Raw genomic sequence first — 19,616 nt, 5'->3', positions numbered from 1 at the left:
TGACCCCTGAGTGAGGTGGGAGCCAGGTTGTCCTTCTGGGCAGCAGACGGACATGACCCGGCATGGCCACTGTGTTGGGCACGACTGTAGGATGACAAGAATGGAAGTGGGGAGGGGGAGGGGGGCCAGTTAGGAAGCGACTGCCGTCATCCAGGTGGGAGTGGATGGCAGCTTGGACCCCGGGGTGGCAGTGAGAAGCGGCCGACTCCAGGGATGGTTTGGAAGTGGTGCCGACAGGATTTGCTGATGAACCGGATGTCAGGGCTGGGGCGGGGGCCAGGAAGACACTGGAGTCTGGACAGACCCCGGGGCAGGATGGTCTGCCTTTAGCCAAGATGGGAAGATGGCAGGAGACGCTTCAGAGAGAGATCAGTTTGCACGGGATTCCATTTAAAGTGTGTACTCGACCCACAGGAGAGGTCACGTGGGCGGCTGAAACGAAACTCAGGACTCCGGGGTTGGTCAGCATCTGGGGGGTCCAGATGGCTCACGAAAGGGAAAGGGGCCACAGAGAGAAGTGCAGGGACCCAGGACGGGATGGGGGGGGGGGAGGGGCAAGTGGTGACCTGGGGAAGCCCGGAGAGAGCGGTGGCAAGAAGGGCAAGCACGTCAAGGAAGGGGGAGCATTAAATATCTACTGTCGCCAAAGGTCGAGGAGGCCAAGACGGAGAGCCATGGACACGTTCCGTGGCCTAGAGCCTGCTGGTAACCGTGGTAACAGCAACCTCCAGGGCGCAGGAGAGAAAAACCCCGAGTTCACAAGAAGAGGGTCCAGAGAGCTCCCTCAAGGAGAGCTCGGTCAAGGGGGGGCCGACGGGTCCAAGCAGAGACCCCCTTCCTCCCGCACCAGTCAGGAGGGATGTCCTGGAACGCAGTCCCCACAGCTGGTTAGGCCACACAGGAGTCTTACGCAACTCTCCAGAAGTTCTCGGGAGTGCAGCTCACTTGAAGTCAGTCTCACGTTCTGCACTCTTGCCAGAGGTAAAGGGGAGGCAAAGTGCGTGGGAGCCGGTGCGGCAGTAAGACAACCGGAGACGATGCTGAAATTCCCTGCAGGCTGGGTGCAGCCCCCTGGTCGGGGCTGTGGATGCCACCGCCTGCTTCCTGGAGCCAGCCACCGGCCATTTCCAGGAATGGTGGCACCTTGTGACTCCACCTTCCCTTCCATTCTGGGGAGGTCCTCCCACCCGAACGAGGCCCCAGGCCGGGAGTCAGAGGTAGGAACAGGGACACGGCACTGGGATGCGGGAACCTGAGTTTCAGCCCTGATCCACTGTTGACTCACTAAGTGGCCTCTGGAAAATGCCTCCACCTCTCTGAACCTGAGCCATCCCACCTATAAAATGAGTATGTCAAGCAAGAAAAACTACGCAATAATATCGTTTAGTGAGCACCTACTAAGTGCCAGGAGCTACTCTGGGTGCTTTATGGGAGCTCCTCGAATATTCCCAGCAGCCCTTGGGGCAGGGACAGGATGATCTGTGTGTTACAGGGGAGGAGACACGTTCAGAGAGGTGAACGTCCAAACCACATTCTCTTAGCCAACCGGGGTGCAACCAAACTCCGATTCCAGGACCATCTGACCCCAAAGCCTGGGTGCCCCTCCCTGACACAGTTCTTGTACCGATGGGGACCAAAGAGCTCTTTTCAATATTCCAAGAAGCCAAATGGGGTTAACCCTTTGCCCACAGGACAGCCACCCACGAGGACAGAAGTTGGGCTTTGGGCTGAACTGTGTCAGTTCAGAGGAACCCTGGCATCAGGAGGCAGGGACGGGGGGGGGGGGGGGGGGCGTGGGGAATTCCAAACTCCAATGCTCACTGGAATCACCTGGAGAGATGGAAACGATCCTGCGGCTGGAGCCTCAGCCCCACAGATTTTAATTCAGCTGATTTTCATCCCAGGCACTGAAAATTTTAGAAGCCAGCTCTGAGAGCCACTGTCTCCTCAGAGCTGGAGAGCTTCTGTCTCCTCCAAGTGTGGTCAGCAGTCCCTGCGGGCCTGTTAGAGATGCAGCTGCTCAGCGCCCCCCCACCCTGCCCCCTCCCCAGCGACCTCCTGGGTCAGAACCTGCATTTTAATAAGCTCCCTGGGGGGGGCGCCTGGGTGGCGCAGTCGGTTAAGCGTCCGACTTCAGCCAGGTCACGATCTCGCGGTCTGGGAGTTCGAGCCCTGCGTCGGGCTCTGGGCTGATGGCTCGGAGCCTGGAGCCTGTTTCCGATTCTGTGTCTCCCTCTCTCTCTGCCCCTCCCCCATTCATGCTCTGTCTCTCTCTGTCCCAAAAATAAACGTTGAAAAAAAAAAATTAAAAAAAAAAAAAATAAGCTCCCTGGGGCAGTATGGGGATCTGAAGCCCGGGAGCATGGGGCTAGTGGACACCTTCAGCAGGGAGTCGAGTGCAGGCCACTAGGTGGCTGTGCCTAGGGAGAAGCCTGGCACCAAAGCCTGAGAGAGGACCATGGAGGTGGCCCTGGGGGGACAGGGGCAAAGGTCTGAAACCACTGGCCTTCAGGTGAATGTGGGGGTGCTGGTAGGGAGGCCCGCAGCTAACACTCAGGGGTGGGCAACGCCAGCCCGGCCCCCTCTGTGCTTAGATGGTGTTTTCACTCACTATTCCCTGTAACCACGTGAGAAGGGTTATCGTGCCCTTTCTCTGGCTGAGAAGACGGCACAGAGAAGTTAAGTTACTTGGTCAGGGTCACACAGAGAGGTGGCAATAGATGGGAAAGGGGGAAGGAGGGAGGGAGGGAGGGAGGGAGCCAGGATTCACACAGATCTGACCCCGGAGCTGAAGTCGGCCTGCGGGCACAGATCCTCCTTCCCTCCCACCAGCTCTGAAGGAAGCCACGTGCCCGTGCCGGCTGCTGATTTGGCCACCATGCATCCAAAAGACCAACTGTGCCCCTGCTTCGTGGGGCTCTCACGCCAGGACCTGAGGTCTTCAGAGGCCATGATTTCCCCAAACCTGTTTGGCTTGAACTCCGAATACCCAGCATGTTGACAGCTCATAACGCAAGCCAGTCGACAGGGAGGCTGGCCCGGCCCGCGGTGACCTGAGCCAAAGGGAGCTGCCAGCGGGGAGATCCCTGCCGTGGTGGCGTCTCCTGCCCTGGCAAGACTAGGAGAGGGGCAGGGGACCCCAGCGGCCATGCCAAGCAGCCCTGCACTCTCTGTGAGGAAACTGAGCCAAGCGAGGAGGTCACTCACGCAAGCAAGTTGTTCTGCAGAAGCAGCGAGGGGACACGAATGGCAAAGAAGGGCAGAAGCCGCAACGGACTTGGAACGAGGACTGTGGGAGGCGGGTGCCCCTGGGGCGAGACTGAACTCCAGCCCCAGAGAGCTCCATCTGTGCTCAGGTCTCACCCACCCATCTGCCACCAAGCCCGGCACAAGAGGTGCCTGGACAGTGTTCCCTGAACAGGCAAACGGCAAACCCGGAGGGAGCCCAGATCCTGATGCAGTTCAACCTCCACATGGCTTGAAAACCCAATCCACCCAGAAAGCCAACTTCCCGGAAGGCTTCTCTCACTGCCAAGGCCCCACCCAAACCGTGGGACCAGGTCCCCCACTTTTATGACAGTTCTTTGAACCCGACTCTGCAGAGCACAGCCAACCGCCCCAGCCGAGCCCTCTCGGCCCCAGCAGGACAGATGGGGGAGTGGCTCCTCATGCAGACACCTGTCACCGCACTTTGCTCTGGCCGCCACCCAGCTCCATCCAGCACGCCCCACACGCCGTCCCTTGTCCCCTCTCACTGAGCAGAAACAGGCTGCTTTCCTCAACAGGAAACAGCTAAGACCAGGAGGGAGGCCGAAAGGAAGCGTGAACAAGACGGATGAACACACACAAAGCAGATTCCCATCTCGGGACAGAAACAGGTTGATAAGCCTCCCCGGAGGGCCGGATGGAAAAGCTCTGTTAAACGGCAAAACTCTGTAAAAATGCAAAGACTTCGTTATTACGGCCATTCCGTCTTTTACAGTTGACACAGGCCAAAGAAAAAGAGACTAAGTCAACTCCAGGGACAAACCCCTTGCATGGTTTGGAGTCGTGGGGACCAAGAGTCTTAATTAGCCGTGTGTGGATCTGCCCTGGTAAACGGGGTTTCTAGGTCTTGCTGTCTGGTGCCCATCCCAGGACACTAGACAAGAGGTAGCGACCTTAGGGGGGAAAGCTTGTGGGAGCCCAGGGCGTTCCTGGGCTACCAAGGTGTCTCAACCAGTTCATTTTGGGAGGCCTGGGTTGCGCCACAGGAAAGGCATGGGTGTCCTGTGCCGGAACGGGGCACAGGTCACCAGCGATGACGCAGCCCACGGGGCAAGGGCGCCGTGGACCCGGGGCCTGGAGGCCTCATCCTCAGAGAGTGCAGGGGTCTGGGTGGCAGAGTCTGCTCACGTACCCGCCCCGTCTCCCCGCACTGTCCTGTCATTCCCGAAAGCCCTCACCCTGCATTCTGGCTGACTCAAACAGGCTGGAGTGAGGAGGGCTGGGCCAGTTCATCCTGTTTTACAGACGGGCAAGCAGAGGATGCCCGCAGGTGCTGGAAGACTTGGGACCCAGGCCAGCCGACTCCACTCCGGGCTGCTGGGCTTCCCAGGACTGTGTGCTTCACCTGATGTGTGAACCACTCGTTCACACAGGCTCCCTCCCTGTCGGGGACAGACGCCCGGCCCGGCAACACCGGGGAGGCCCGGGGACTCACAGCCAGGTAGCGGCAGACAGGGAATGAAAACCTTCCTAATGTTTCTTCCGTGTAACCGGCGTTTCCCCAACCAAGGTTCAGTAGAACAAGTTGCCCCAGATGCCACACGTGTCATTACCACCTGCGTCACGGCGGCCAACGTTTCCGTGCTTGCTGTGCGTCGAGGGCTGTGCCCAATGTTTGACGGGCAGTCACAAACTGAATCTTCACGAGCCCTTTATGAGATGGGTACTGCTCCGTTTTATACACGAGGGCCCAAGGCACAGAGAGGTTCGGCAGCTTGCCCAAGAACGCGTCCCCGGCAAGAGGCAGAGCTGGGATCAAAGCCCAAGCCATTCACCTCCAGAGCATGGGCTCACGAAGCCATACAGGTGTGTCCGTGCGGGATTACTGGGCCTTTGATGTGCTCACAGGAGGTATAAACTCCCAAGAGGAGGACACACGCCATCATGGACTCCAAACTTACTTCCTCTGTCGATCTGGTTAACTAGCTACTGAGTGCCTGCTCTGTGCCAGGTACCGTGGGACACAGTGCAGAGCCAAGCAGACGTGCCCTCTGAAGACACAATGAGAAGTCTGCAAGAGGATGGCTTTGATCCATGCGAAACCTCCGGGAGGGCCTGCTAAAGGGCAGGCGCATGCGTGCACACACACACACACACACACACACACACACACACACACACACACACAAATTTAATTTAGCCTCTTTGAACAGAAATTTCTTAAAATCAGCCATATGAAGAAGTATGTCCTGAATTTAATTTAGTATAATCGGTGGCAGTCAGGTCTGGGCCTTCGTGGGGAGAGGGCCTTGAGACTTACTAAAGTGTATCAGTATTGCTCAATCAAGCACCTATTATACACACACACACACACACACACACACACACACACACACACACACACACACGGCCCTGTGCTAGGCCCGGGGGACACAGCAGTAAACCAAACAGACCTCCTCTCTGTCCCCATGGGGCATGTGTCCCAGAAGAGGAAGGTCGTTATTTGCATAACATAGGAATACATAATTACAGAGTGTGAAAAACAGAGGCTGCCTGAGCGCTCAGAATAAGGGAACAGACCACAGAAACACTGTGTGTGTGTGTGTGTGTGTGTGTGCGCGCACATGCACACAGTTCCTGTTGACAACCTGAGACTTGGGTATTTGGGGATTTGTTTCTCTTTACCACGTTGCCTCTTGTTTTATTTTATGGGGTAGGGAGGGAGGGAAGACAAAGCAAGCACAGGTTGTAGAACTTCCTTTACCCCCTGGACGAAGAGACGGGACTTCCAGAAGAGGGGTTTCTGTCCCTGAAGGCCACTGCTTGGGGAAGGGGGGAGAACTGGTACCACAAGTTCTCACCCCCGAATCTCTCCTGTCCTCTTGTACCTGGGTCTCAAAGCAAGTTTTACACGAGGGAATTGGGGCAGTCTGCAAATCTGAAGAAGACCAGGGCAGGAACTCACCCACTGTCTCTACCCTGGGGGCTTCTCTGAACTGTGAACAACAGACTTTTGCTTTTCAAAGGCAGCAGATCTGACAGAATGTGAGCAGCCGAGGCCAGTGCCTGCATCTCTGACGGGGTGGCACTCGCCTTGCTGCAGATGGTTTTCAGACAGAAACAGCCCTGGGAAAATAGCAGGAAACTTGGGGATGCCTGTGATGGAGATGCCTCCCCGGATAAGTCAGGGGGCGTCTCCACTTGCCGCGCAAGCCCAGAGACGGTCTGGTCTGTAGCACACGAAGCCGTCTCCGAACCTACCACCGCTGCCGCCATCAGAAGCCACACGGGTCCCCTGCACACCCTTGGCCCAGAACACCTCCAGGCCCTTCCCGATCTCCCCAAGCCTTCAACCCCAGAGCACCCCCAGACTCAGTTCTTGGACGTCTCCTCTTTACCTACGCTCGCTCTCTCGGGGATCTGCAATCTCATGGTTTTGAGTATCGTGTGCACTCTGAGGACCCCAGAATTCACATTTCCTGCCGGGCCCCTCCCTCTGAACTTCAAACGGGATACTCGACTACCCCTTCCACAGCTCCCCCTTGACGGTCTGAGAGCATCTCAAACTTCACCTGCCCAAAACTGAACGCCCCGCACACGTGCATCCCACATACTGGCTCCAATAACAGTCTTCCACCTCCTCACTTAAGGGCAAAAAATAAATAAAAATGCACCTGGGTGCTGGAAGCATAGGTGAAAAAAGCCTGCTGTCATCCTGAACTTCTCTCCTCCAATCCCCATCCAATCCTCAGCAAATCTCACGGCTCCCCCTTCAAAATATATCCAGAATGCCCCTGCTAGTCATACCTCCCCTGCTACCCTCCCGTCCATCCACCATCACTCCCGAGCTGGGTTACCACACTGGATTCCCAGTCTGTATTTCTACTCTTGGCTCCTTCCAGTTCATCCTCACCAGATGAACAAAGGAGACTCTTTTAAAAGGCAACGCATCCCATGTTACCCCTGCCCTCGAAGCCCCCCAATGGCTCCCACTCAAGAGTACAAGAAAAGTCTTTACAGTGCCTGCAGTGGCCCCGGGTTACCTCCCCGACCTCATCTTCTATTCCTCTCCCCTCCGCCTTGTTCCCCTCCAGACAAACAGCCCGGCCTCCCCAGTGTTCCCTGAGCATTCCAAGGATGCTTCTGCCGCAGGACCTTCGCACTTGCTATCCTTCTGCCAAGTGCTTTTCCTCCCCAGGTCCCCACGCTTGCTTCCTCACTTCCGACTCTTTGCTTCAATGTTCCCTTTTCAGCCAGACTTTCTCTGGCCCTCACATTTTCAGCGGTAGCCCCCGATTCTGGCTTCAGATCTCCCTACCCCGCTTTCTCTGTTTTCCTTCCCTCCCCAGCATTCACCGCCTGACATTCTGTGTAGCTCCTTGCTTGTTCACACTCTGTCTCCCCACCAGAACGTGTTTCTTTCACCAGTACAACCCCCAACACTGACCAGCACACACCCCCAGGCGCTGGCCCTACACCCGCTCCCGAGCAGATGGGTAAAGGAACAAACACACAAAGGCACGAGACCTGCACTGTCCTTCCCGACTAAATCACACCCGCAATCACCTGTGAGTTCCGGTTACTATTTCAAGTGGGGCAGGCAGGGGCACCTGGGTGGCTCAGTGGGTTAGGTGTCCAAATCTTGGTTTTGGCCCAGGTCATGATCTCACGGTTCGGGGAGTTCGAGCCCCCCCTTTGGGCTCTGCGCTGACAACATGGAGCCTGCTTGGGATTCCCTCTCTCCCTCTCTGTCTGCCCCTCCCCCAGGCTCACTCTCTCCAAATAAGTATTTTAAAATAGTGAAGAAGTAAATAAAGTGGGGCAAAGAACTTAAGTGACTTATAAAAGCAACCTGAGTGTGAAATCGTCCTTTGCCTTCATGCAAATTTTTCATGGTTTTTCACCCACTGAATGAATGGTAACTGAGTGACAGTTTTTAAGCAAACTACTCTGAGCCTTTAGAAGCATTCAACTTGTTTTTCATAAACAGCTCTTACATTCCCATTTTGTTGGTTTGGGTACTACTTAATTGAGTCATATGAGTACAGTCACAGATACACGTAGCATAAACAGGTTTGGGAACAAATACAACGGACTTCTGGCAGCATTAACCTGACCGCTGGGAACGGACATGCACGGGGTCTCCCCGCGAGGGTGTCAGGATGCGATCCATCACTGGGAACGCGGGGCATCCGTTAACAGGGAGGGCTGACTAAACGGAAACACTGACTAAGCCTCCACTGTCTTTCACTCTATCCACGGTTGGAATTGTAACAGAAGTTCTGAAAGATTCCAGGTAGCGCTGTGCCCCGGCAGGCCTGGCACTCTGCAAGATGACCTCACACTATTCCTTAGGCGGCAGTGACCATGCTGGCCTTGAAGACTGCCGTGCACACGGGGGAGCCCTGTGCTTCCCCTTCGGCCTCGTCAGTGGGATCATATCCCCCGGCACCTCAAAAGCGAGTGTGGGGGGGGAAAGGCCAAGGTGAGTGATGCTGTGGCATAGGCCCAGTTGGGGGAACACCCTTGTTCAGCACGGCCCCGTCAGGTGCGTGGGACATCGTGAAATCAATCAGCGTTTAAGCTCTAAGAGGGAAGGCTTCGAACAAAAGCGAAAACACACGAGAAAATCTTCCACTGCCGTGTATTTTGGAGGTTCTACAAGTGAGGGACCCTTGAGGAGATGTCCGGTGTCAGGAGGCAGAATTAAAGCTGGTGACACAGGGAGGGTGACCCTATTTTCAGAGCCAAAAATCGGGGGAGAGGGTTTAAAACCGTAAAGGAATTTTTAGATAGTTCTACCCGGGCATCAAGGGCGCTAGATCACAGTCACAGGCAGCCTGTGCGCACCGGTGTAGATCGGAGCAGAAACGATGCCACCAGCGTGGCTGAATGAATGAGCCAGCAGCTGCAATTTCCTTCTGGCCTCTATCGTTTACTGACTGGCTTTCCTTAGACATCTGTAACCCTGAGGACTGTGCCCTGAGGTGGTAACCCTTTAATGCTGGGTGTAATTAACTATCACCAAATAACCAATCCTTTTCTTTCAACCCGATTAAAAAAAAAATTTAATGTTTATTTATTTTTAAGACAGAGAGGGAGACACAGAGCACGGATAGGGGACGGGCAGAGAGGAAGACACAGAATCCAAAGCGGGCTCCAGGCTCTGAGCTGTCGGCACAGAGCCCGAGCGGGACTCGAACCCACGAACTCCAAGACCACGACCTGAGCCGAAGTCAGAGGCTTAACCGACTGAGCCACCCAGGCACCCCTCTTTCAACGCGATCTTAATTGGTCATTTACTTATCCAATGGACGTTCTCTATTCTGTTGCCAACAATTAATTGCCCCCAAATTCACACTTTAGGCCAAAGAGTCCTAAATTCGGGCCAGATAAGCGAATGGTAGCTCAGACTATTATTCCTAGAGACTTTTTTTTCCCTTTTTATTCCACAAACACTGAGCGGACACCTACACGTGCTAGGTGCTGCATGGGTGCTGGGGACTGGTGACCACACTGGCGGGGGACGCAGCACCCAGACTATACTAGTTAATAGCTAAAGGCCGCCTGTCGCCCTCAGAAAGACACGCTAAGAGCAACAATGGACAAGGCAGAAAACCCTTACTTTCACCATGGCTGACGCTTAGAAGTGTCCCTAACTGTAGCGCCACCCTGCTCATCCGTCACGGGGTACTCATCAGGATCGAGGAAAAATGTTAACTGATGCGTTCCGAAAACCAAAAACTACCACCTCGAAGATATTGCTAATAACCAAAAGAAGAGAATTTCAAATGAAAACTGGAAGCAAATTAAGTTAACGGGATGGGGGCGATACCACGGTCACTTGTCCTTTTTAAGACCCAAAGGAGAACTCCTTAGTTCTGGGTAAAGACGCATTTGAGAAGCCGATGAAAACAAAAAGAGTTCAAAGACCCACCCCGGAGATTATGGTTTAGTAGGTCTGGAATTTTAAATAAGCCTCCTGGGTTAGGTTTTGAAGCAGGTGGTCCGCTAAGTGAACATGCCGGGGTGGGGGACAACCCTAACTAGGGCCCCTTCGCGCACCTGGAAACACCTTGCGGGAACGCAGCTCCTCGAGCTGAAGTTACCAACACGCCCGGCCGGGCAAAATACCCCCACCCCTCACCCGAGCAGCTGTCCAACTCAATTCAGGGCATCGCCTTAATAAAACACCTGCTGTCGGCTGGCCCTAATGGCCTGCGTCCGTAATTTTTATAAATAGTTTTTAAGGCACACAGTCATACTAATCATGGCGATGAAGTCACTTAAAACAGCACATACTTCAACTACAGTATCTGGGCAGCAATTTACTGAGATGAGTCGAAGTGGTTGGTTCCTGCACCAAAGCAGTTAACGTAGGTTTTCACGAAACCGGCTGGCAAAATTCGATCAAAAGAGCCTCAATATAAATGATAAAGGTAGGAGTATAAGACAGCTACGTACTGGTTATTATGTGAAATTCTGAAAAGCTTCCGGAGCAAGATCCTGAAACAGAGAGGAAAATCCCTGCCAGGTTCACCAGCCTGTGCACCAAGAAAGGAGATGGGTGAACTCCACGTACTTCCTTCCAGAGTCAACCACCTCCTAGCACTTAGCACTGAACAGAGTATCCACTCAAACATAAAGGACAGGCATCCAGCAAAGAGAGGAAAACTATCCTGTTTCGGAACGAAGGCGCTTCCCCTAGCAGCACACCTTTGCCTTTGCCGAGGAAGCCTGTGCACACGTCACCCGGACGTTCACGTCGCTCTCTTCACAAATCATTTCTCTAACTCACATGTTTTCAGGAGCTTGAAAGAAAAACAAAACAACAAAAAAAAAAAGCAGTCTCTATGTGTTTGTTACACCTAACACTCTCCTATTACAAGGTCGCTTGTCCAGCAGCGTCACTTACCAGCAAAGAACCAAGAGCAACGACCAATTTTAATGAGTAAGCAAATCATGCCAGAAAACCCACGTTCTAATATTAGCACACCTGACACACAAGGGAGGTCCTTGGGTGTTCTCTCAGGGCCCACCATTTCTTTGTTTGCGTATCCTATTAACAGGACCGCTACCTAGCTTCTGTAACCATCGACGATCAACAGAAGCATATCTGGGGACATGAGGAGGGCAGACAAGATCTATAAATAATGAAAAAGGAGACAGTGAGGAGTACATCCTTCTCAAAAAACCTCCAGGATCCTGAACACCTGAATTATCTGAGGGCATCCCTTTTCCACAACCAAGTATTAATCGATGCTTACACCTCGAGCCTTCAGGGAAAGGCGAAATTAGGTCTAGTGTAGTTCTTAAAAGCAGGCAAGTAGCCGATGGGTGAGACCACAGACATCCCTTCCCGTCATGGGAGGCAGACACCAGGCACTCAGCCTGGCCCTCCTTCCCCGAGCACGACCCCACCTCCGAAGCAAGGCTGTGCAGCACCCCAAGCAGGTCCTTCCTCCCCACGCACACACATCTGGAAACCTACTGGCCAGCCATGGCTTGGGAAGGTTTGCGAATAGAAAGACAAGGGGATAAAAGGTGCCACTAGGAAGCAGCAAGGTTTGACTCTCTGAACGAGTCAGTACCCGGATCTGCCCGTTCCCTAACAAAGCCATGTAGATGGGGGCTGAGCACGGGGCATCACACCAGGCCTACAGCAGAAACCACTCGGTCCTGTCTCCCAGGCACTCACAGAACGCACTAGGACCACGAGGGTCCAGGACTCGTGCTCACCTCCCCCCGGTTTGAGCTCCTGTGCATTAGCTGCTGCTTCCTACCCACACACAGGCAGCTACAAACTAAAGCCGCGTCTCCTTCCTGCCTCTTAAAGAGCATACCACCGAAGGAAGAAGCGGGCAGGTCAGGGGCTCTCACCCCCAGATCTGCGGGTAGGGGCGGGAGGGAGAACACGACTCGTGATGGGCAGATGGAACCACACGGCTGTGGCGTCGGGCAAACCGCGTCAGGAGTCTGGGCCCCGCTTCCCCGTTCGTAAAATGGGAGAACACAGAAGTATTTACTTGACAGACTCGATGCGACGATTACGCGGGAGAACATATGGAAAACCCCCAAGGCGGCGGCTAGCAAGCACTTCCAATTATCAGGGATCATTCTTCCACTAGTATTTCAGTGGGCTGGAGTTCCTTGGTTAGGTTTTCATGATTTTACAACCAAGCTAACCAAGGTTTTCTTCTGCACCTGGCTTTTAAAAACTGCCACTTGGGCCTTGAAATTCAAAACCAAGAGAAATCAAGTTATGTGGAGAGGCGGTGACAAAATTACAGTCATCTTCGTCCTCGCCCTGATCTGAAAAGTGGTTTTCGTGTTTTATAGCTCCTTCTATTTCTGACGGGTGGGAGTGCCTGACACAGACAGGGAGGAGCTCCGGCCTGGCAGGCGCTCAGCAAAGCATCCTTGCCTCCTGACCGCTCTCTCTCCGGGCACGGGCAGCGGAAGCGGACGACGAGGGAACGTTCCAGCTACTGCAACCTGTGCCGCCATAAAACCTACGTGGCAAGTCGGCTTTGAGCGCCAGCCACAACCTTCCGTCCGATCCCAAGGGACATTCCAGAGGGCACCTTTCGGTAACAGCCGCGGCGGCTAACGTTCTCGAAGCACTTCGCTACGGCAGGCGGCATCCGTGGTCCTCACAGGCTCACCTGCCGTCCGCACAACCAGCCTCCGCGGTCAGATCATCACTGCCATTTCGCAGAAGGGAAAAACAGGGCTCAGAGAGCTTAAGTAATTTGTCCGAGGTCACAGGGCTGGTAAGTGACAAAGCCAGGCTTCAAACATCTGATTCAGTCAGTAAGTATTTATACTGACCGGCTGCTACACACCAGGCACTGTTGCAGATGCTGGAAACGCAGCAGCGAACGACACAAAGGTCCTTCCTCCCAGGTGGAATGTTCACTCTGGGAAGGCAGACGTTTAGTAAACAAAAGGTCACAAGTCGGTAGCAATGCACAGAGGAGTTAAGTGGCCCCCAAGACCAGTAGGGCAGAGTGAGAAGATGGACAGGGCCAAGGGCAGTATTTCCAACTGGATGGTCAGGGAAGGCTTCTGGGAGGAAGGGACAACTGCTCAGCAGCTCCAGGTCCGGAGCCAATCAACACCCTTACCTACGTTCTACTGCCTGTAACGAAATCACAACAAAACCTCAAAAGCCGGCCACGGCTGGCCTACACCACACTGTCCCTCATGGAAGGCCAGAGGCCGTTGGAAAAGTTCTCAACCTTGAATTCCATTCTTGTGTGGCCACGGCCGGCCACCCTGGACCGAAGCCCTACGCGGACCCCCACTGCTACTGTGAGGGTCTCCAGGGAGGCCGGGGCGCCAAGGGCTCCCCGACACCTCGGTGCGCCTCGATGGAGGGAAGGAGCCCGCCCTGGAAGACTTCAAGACTGTTTCTAACGTTCTGATGCAAGTTCTAAGCTCGTCTGTTCTGGGGAAACCAATATAAACTGATGCTTGTCAGTTGCCATGAAGTAATCCTTTTCCTTTCAAGGCCTTGAAAAGCACGAGCAGTTTCTTCAGGAGCTTCTTCCAAGAGTCGCTCAGGGATCACCATCACTCAAGTTCCACCCCTTCCACCAGGATGGTTGCTAGGCCGTGGGCTTCCTTAGTGGGGCAGGGCCTTCTGGGGTCTACCACAGGGAGGACTCACCATCACCACCCCCATGGCCAGCAGCTACTGCGTCCTAAGCACACACCTGACCTTCGATACAGCCACCTGCAGGTGAGGCGGCCGAGGCTCGGCCGGCAGCCTGCCCTGCCTCGGTTACCGGCGGGTCCCAGGGGAACTGAGACCCGGATCACTAGGGTTCAAGGCCTGTTTATTCCCACTGTGCTACACAGCCTCTGCAACAAACCCCCGCTCTGGGCGATGACATCAGCACCAGTCATTTGGGAGACACGATAGCCGTGCAAAACCCAAGCGGGGAAGGTGAATCGGGTGGTGTCACTGTAGTTAAGGGCATGGAATCAAATGGCCTGTTTGTAGGCGCCCCTTACAGCTACAGCTGTGGGACATAAACCCAGTGACCATGTCCCTCAGATGTGGTCGATTTCTCTGTAAACGGACATGCTATCTCCCTCAGGTGGTGGGGGAGCTTCAGAGCAGACAAGTGCCGCGGGACAGTCAGAACAGGGCCGGGCACGCAAGCTGGGCCAAGGAGCACCCCCAGCGCCCCACGGCGGCCGGCTACACCCCAGAGCCCTCTTGGGGCCCACACACAGACAGAGTCCATCAGATCTGCAGTCCGACACCCTCGTGACCCAGACTAGCCATTGAAGATGTTTTCTGAATGGCTGGCCGACTCAAACACTCCAGGAGAACGTGCCTAAATTCACAAGTCCAATAATAGCTTGGTAATAGAAGCCATATGAAAATGTTCCTGAACTCGAGCTGGGTTGGCAAGGTTTGGATGTGATTATAAAAAGCAAGTGAGAGCAGAATGTTACTGCGAGCAAAATCGAACCCATATGAGTCTCAAATAACTTCATTCCGACAAAGAATGTTAAAATAGTGTACCGGGGGCAAATGATTAAATACGACAACAAATGCAATGATCTTAAACTGAAGTTCTTATTTTTAAATTAAAAAACAAAATTGCCCCAACTATATATCCTAAGGCCCAAATCCCCTTTTGTTATTAACTTACCTGTATAACAAACACCAGGTCTTTTTTTTTCCAGTGATTCCTATTCAAAGTTTACATTTAGATTTAATGCTAAGACTCGGTAGTTACCCAAGCACAATTCCAGATTATGACACAGGTGCCTGTCTAAACGTGGGTACGGAAATGTGCTTAGCGTAAATGTGTTCCGACTCAGGGCATAAATCCATACTTTAAAACCCACCGGAGGGGCGCCTGGGTGGCTCAGTCAGTTAAGCGTCTGACTTCAGCTCACGTCATGATCTCACGGTTCATGAGTTCGAGCCCCGTGTCGGGCTTTGTGCTGACAGCTCAGAGCCTGGAGCCCGCTTCGAATTCTGGGATTCCCTCTTTCTCTGTCCCTCCCCTGCTCACACACTCTCTCTCAAAAATAAACATTAATGAAAAATTTTTTTTACTTAAAAAAAAAAAAAAAACACCATAGCGTTCTCTCACTACTGAAACGCCCCCCTCACTGGGCAGGTCATCACTGTGGTTTCCTGTGGCACATGGTGAGCTGGACATGGGAAGGCACATTTAGGCACTAACTCTTCCCATAAGATATTTACGTTTTCTGGAACATCTGCCTGAATTTTGGGTCACTTTCTATACAAGCCAGAAGACAGCAGCATGGACAAATGCTATTATCCCAACAGTTCAGCAAGTTTACTCTAATAAAAATACTTCCAAAACCCTTTTACGTGGCTCACAACAGAGTGTAACTTTTCAACTGCAAGTAAATTTAATGCACGGTCATGACAGCTTTTCCCTATTCTTATTCTTAACCCAGAAAGTAAACAAAATCTACACATACCCTCCAGGCTCTTAATCCTATACTTCAGAAATAACTACCCGCAAAGTTACAAACAACCCTTTCTTCGGCACGCTTTGCTGAGGTGGGAAGGCAAGCCTGGACCAACTACTATCTTTCTGGGTTAATGCCCCAACAGGTCAAGGTTCTCACGTGACATTTGAGGGAGGACTCCTGATGACGCCCGGGCCTTCTTTAGAACCACCTTCAACATCAAAGGCTATTATTATAACGAGCTTGGCTTCTGTTAAGCAGATTTTTCATGAGTAAGAAGAATGACCTACAAAGCCAGTCAGAGCTGAAAGGTCCGGGACAGGGAGAAGCGTATTCCGCGGTCAGCATGAAGCTGGACGCGGGTCTCCAAGGGACAGCTCCTGTCTGCAGTCTTGCTGCACCGGGAAGACTCCGTACCCACAGTGATGGTTCTACTTGTTCACTAAGCCAGAAAGCTCTTAGTAGAGAAAGTATCGAGTCCTGTATTCGAAGTTTAGAGGAAATGAAACTTAAAAAAAAAAAAATACATATAATCGATAACCATAAAAACGATCAACAGGATGGCGTAGCCTGGAGGCAGTTCAAATCCCAACTGGCCAGTTGAGAGTGGTGTGGTCTCTGAAGGAAATCACTCCCCCGGGGTCCGTTTCCCCATCCGCACACGATACCAACTTCGAGGTGCTATCGTCAAGTTTGAAAGATGCTTAAGCACGGTCCCTCAACACAGAAAGCACTGGAAGGTCGTCAAGTCCGCAAGGCTCATCAGGTGGTTTCCAAAACCACTTGGGAAAGGAAGCAAGCACAAGGCTGGGAAGGTGGGAGGAAGAGCTGGGGTTGCACGTGTGGCTGGAGACGGGAAGGGGCTACACAGTGGGGGACCTGGGCAGCCCCCAGACAGGAGACCGGGCCACGGATGCGCCAATGAGCAGTTTTCCATGTTTCCCTTTGTCACACCCACTCAAACCTCTCTTGTTCCGTCAAACCTTTCCTGACACTGTTTTTCATTTTCGCTAAAAAAGAATTTTAACAGTAATATGGAGATCATGACCACCAGCTGGATCTCGCTCCTACTATGTTATTTTTTCTTTATCTCCTAGCACAGCATAAAGGCCCTGCATCTTGTAGCAAACTCCCAGAAGAAGGTCAAGAGGCACCAGGCGGGAGGGGACCCAACAGGGGCTGTGACCCTGGAATACTGGCTGAGAAGAAACTGCACACCCAGCCGACCTTCCTCTTCCCGAGGCCGGTCGCCTCTTCTTTCCATAACCTACAGCCCAGCCCAGGGCTCAAGACTAGCCCTTTACTCCCCACCTCCCAGGTGACCCCTCCCCACCACCGCCTTCAGAAAAATGGGAAAGATGAGACAGCACCGGCAGGGGAACTGTAAGCTCTGACAGCAACACATCAGTGCTCGAGCCATGAAGGGCTACACTAACGGTCTCGTTTTCCCCCACCTCCATTCACTGGTTCTTCAACGCCTGCTGACATTACCTGGGGCTTTAAACGACAGACTACCCAGGCCCCACCCACGGTCTATTTTAAAAGGTTGGTCGTAGAGCTTTGGAGCCGGTCGTCTGGCACCTCTCTAGGAGAAAAGCCCGAGAGGCGCTGCACGTGAGAGCAGGGCTGTGGCTCCTCGTTGTCGTCTGACAGCCGGGCCTGCTGCCCAACAAGCGTGCCAGTCCCCGCCAGGTCCCCTCCAGCCACCCCCACCTCCCAAGTCTCTCAGGCCACCCGATCGCTGTCTACACTCTACGACACACTCCTCAACGGTGCTTTCCGGAGACAGTCTCTGAAGGAGGAGATTCCCGAAGGGGGAGCAGCGGGCTGCTGCCACCCGGTAGGGAAGAGGCCACAGGCTACTGGGTCTCCTAAACAAGGACAAGTGGCAAACCACTTCCTCTAACCATCAGCCCGGTCTTTAAAATGCCACCTCGGTTGGGGCGCCTGGGTGGCTCAGTCAGTTAAGCATCCGACTTCGGCTCAGGTCACGATCTCACGGTCCATGGGTTCGAGCCCCGCGTCGGGCTCTGTGCGGATGGCTCGGAGCCTGGAGCCTGGAGCCTGCTTCGGATTCTGGGTCTCCCTCTCTCTGCTCCTCCCTGGCTCATACTCTGTCTCTCTCTCTCTCTCTCTCAAAAATAAAACATTAAAAGAAATTTTTTTTAATAAATAAATAAATGTGGCCTTGGCATCCAAGTCCGCCTTTCTCTCACCCACCTGCACTCCACTCTCCTCTTGAGGTCAACGTCTATGCTTTATGGATAAAGTCGGTCCATTCGAAGGTTTGGTATCAAATCAAAACCCACCTGAGTAGCAGACGCAGTAACTGAGCTACAGTTTTACTAAAGTCACTTTCACCAAGTAGTAAAAGGCTGCAGCCAGCTAGACATCCATCCTCAAATATGCAGTTAGAGGGATTTTCTTGAGCACCCAGCCTTTGGAAAGCTGTGACAAAGTGACATTTTCCACAGGAAGTATAAACAGGAGAGACGGCCAAACAAATGTAAAGTTCCACCAGGGCCAGGATTTTTAATCCGTTGATGTAACCAGGGACCTCAACACAGCCCGGTATACAGTAGGTGCTCAATAAACCGTGATTCTGTAGAACATCTGACTAGAAAGCACCTGCAGCAACCAGGTTAAAACAGTCAGCCCAGAGAGGGGTTTGTAATCACAGCGAGAGGTGCTTCAAAAGAGCAAAAACGTAAGGCTTCAATTACTAGCCTTCTGAATGTTTTAAAACGTTGCAATCCACGAAGAGTAAAAGCAACCAGACTCTCGGGCGGCTCGTTCCTGGCGGGGTGGGAGCTACAGGGCTTCCTGGGGACTCCTCCCGAGGAACTGTCCGTGTGCCTGTCACGCCCCAGCACTGCTGTCAGCACCGGGGGCCCAAGGAGACAGACCCAGTCCCGCTCTTTTCAGTCTGGTGAGACAGCCTGTGAGCATCCATACCCAGTAAAGAAAAAGACCTCCTTCTGGAAGGAAGGCTCAGAGACCATCTCATCCGTGACCCACTTGGGCACATTGGGAACTGAGATTTGGAGGGTAAAAGAACCTGCCCGCTGGCAGGGACGCGGAGGGCACCTGTTAGACGCCTGTTAACTGGCACGTGGAGGGAGGGACGAACGAGGAGCACAGGACGGAAACCCGCTTCTCCTTCCCAGGGCAGCGCTTCATCTCACAAGGCCCAGCTCCTGCACGGGACACTGAGCGAGTTCGGCGCTCAGTTTAGCGGAACATTTAAAACAAGGGGACACCGAAAGCTATTGCAAAGCTCCCTCAGCACCCCTCTCCCCCGCCCCTCCCCCCCACACGCCTCCCCGTCCCTGGGTTTTTGCAACATAGGAGTATCCTCGGCCAGAGGTGGGGCCATCTGGCCAAGGCAGGCCGCTCGCACCTTCAGCTTCACTGCCTTTCCCTCGGATGCAAGAACACGCAGAGACAGGAAGAAGGTATGACAAAGCAAGGGCTGCCGTGGAGGGCTTGATGAAACTGCTGATCTTCAATCAATTAAAAACAAACAAAACAGCAATTCCATATTAAGCTTGATACAAATGTTACAGCCTGTTTCATTCTTCCAGGGATTCATAAAAATAAAAACCCCCAAACTAGCGTGAACAGTTACCAAGCAGAGAGGAAGCGGAGACCCCACGTAGGAAATTCTTTATTTCCCTCTTGGCAAAAGGAGTTCACGAGGTTATTTCTCAGCACCACGGTCCCGACTGCGCGTCTACCCTCTAGACGGGATGTGAGTTTAACGTTCAGTGACTGCCAAACAGGAGCAAGGGAAGAGAGGTGGTCCGGGCGGGCTGTGCCCGCCACACTTCTGCACAGCGCAGCCTCCGCGGCTCCTCCCGCCCCTTCGGCCTCCACCCTCACTGCTCCCCAGGATGTACAAAAGCAGTCCTTTCACGAGGGTTTAGAAAGTGGTTTTATTG

At 53.4% G+C, this 19,616-nt stretch overlaps 1 protein-coding gene across 14 annotated transcripts in view; it reads right to left on the bottom strand.

Annotated features, from left to right (window-relative positions):
* Positions 1-19,616, bottom strand: part of PRDM2 (PR/SET domain 2) — a 124,725-nt gene that overhangs the window by 11,527 nt on the left and 93,582 nt on the right. The window contains exon 9 of one of the 14 annotated variants that reach the window (XM_045034756.1): positions 9,429-10,979. The exons of the other annotated variants lie outside the window; for them this stretch is intronic. Within the exon in view, the coding sequence (XP_044890691.1) occupies positions 10,912-10,979 (68 nt within the window). The 3' untranslated portion in view covers positions 9,429-10,911. Of the gene's footprint in view, positions 1-9,428; positions 10,980-19,616 lie in introns of those variants that run through there. 14 annotated transcript variants of the gene reach the window in all.

This window comes from Felis catus, chromosome C1 (genome assembly GCF_018350175.1).
Source record: "Felis catus isolate Fca126 chromosome C1, F.catus_Fca126_mat1.0, whole genome shotgun sequence".
In the NCBI taxonomy this organism is placed as follows: Eukaryota; Metazoa; Chordata; class Mammalia; order Carnivora; family Felidae; genus Felis; species Felis catus.
This window is presented reverse-complemented; position numbering and strand designations above follow the sequence as displayed.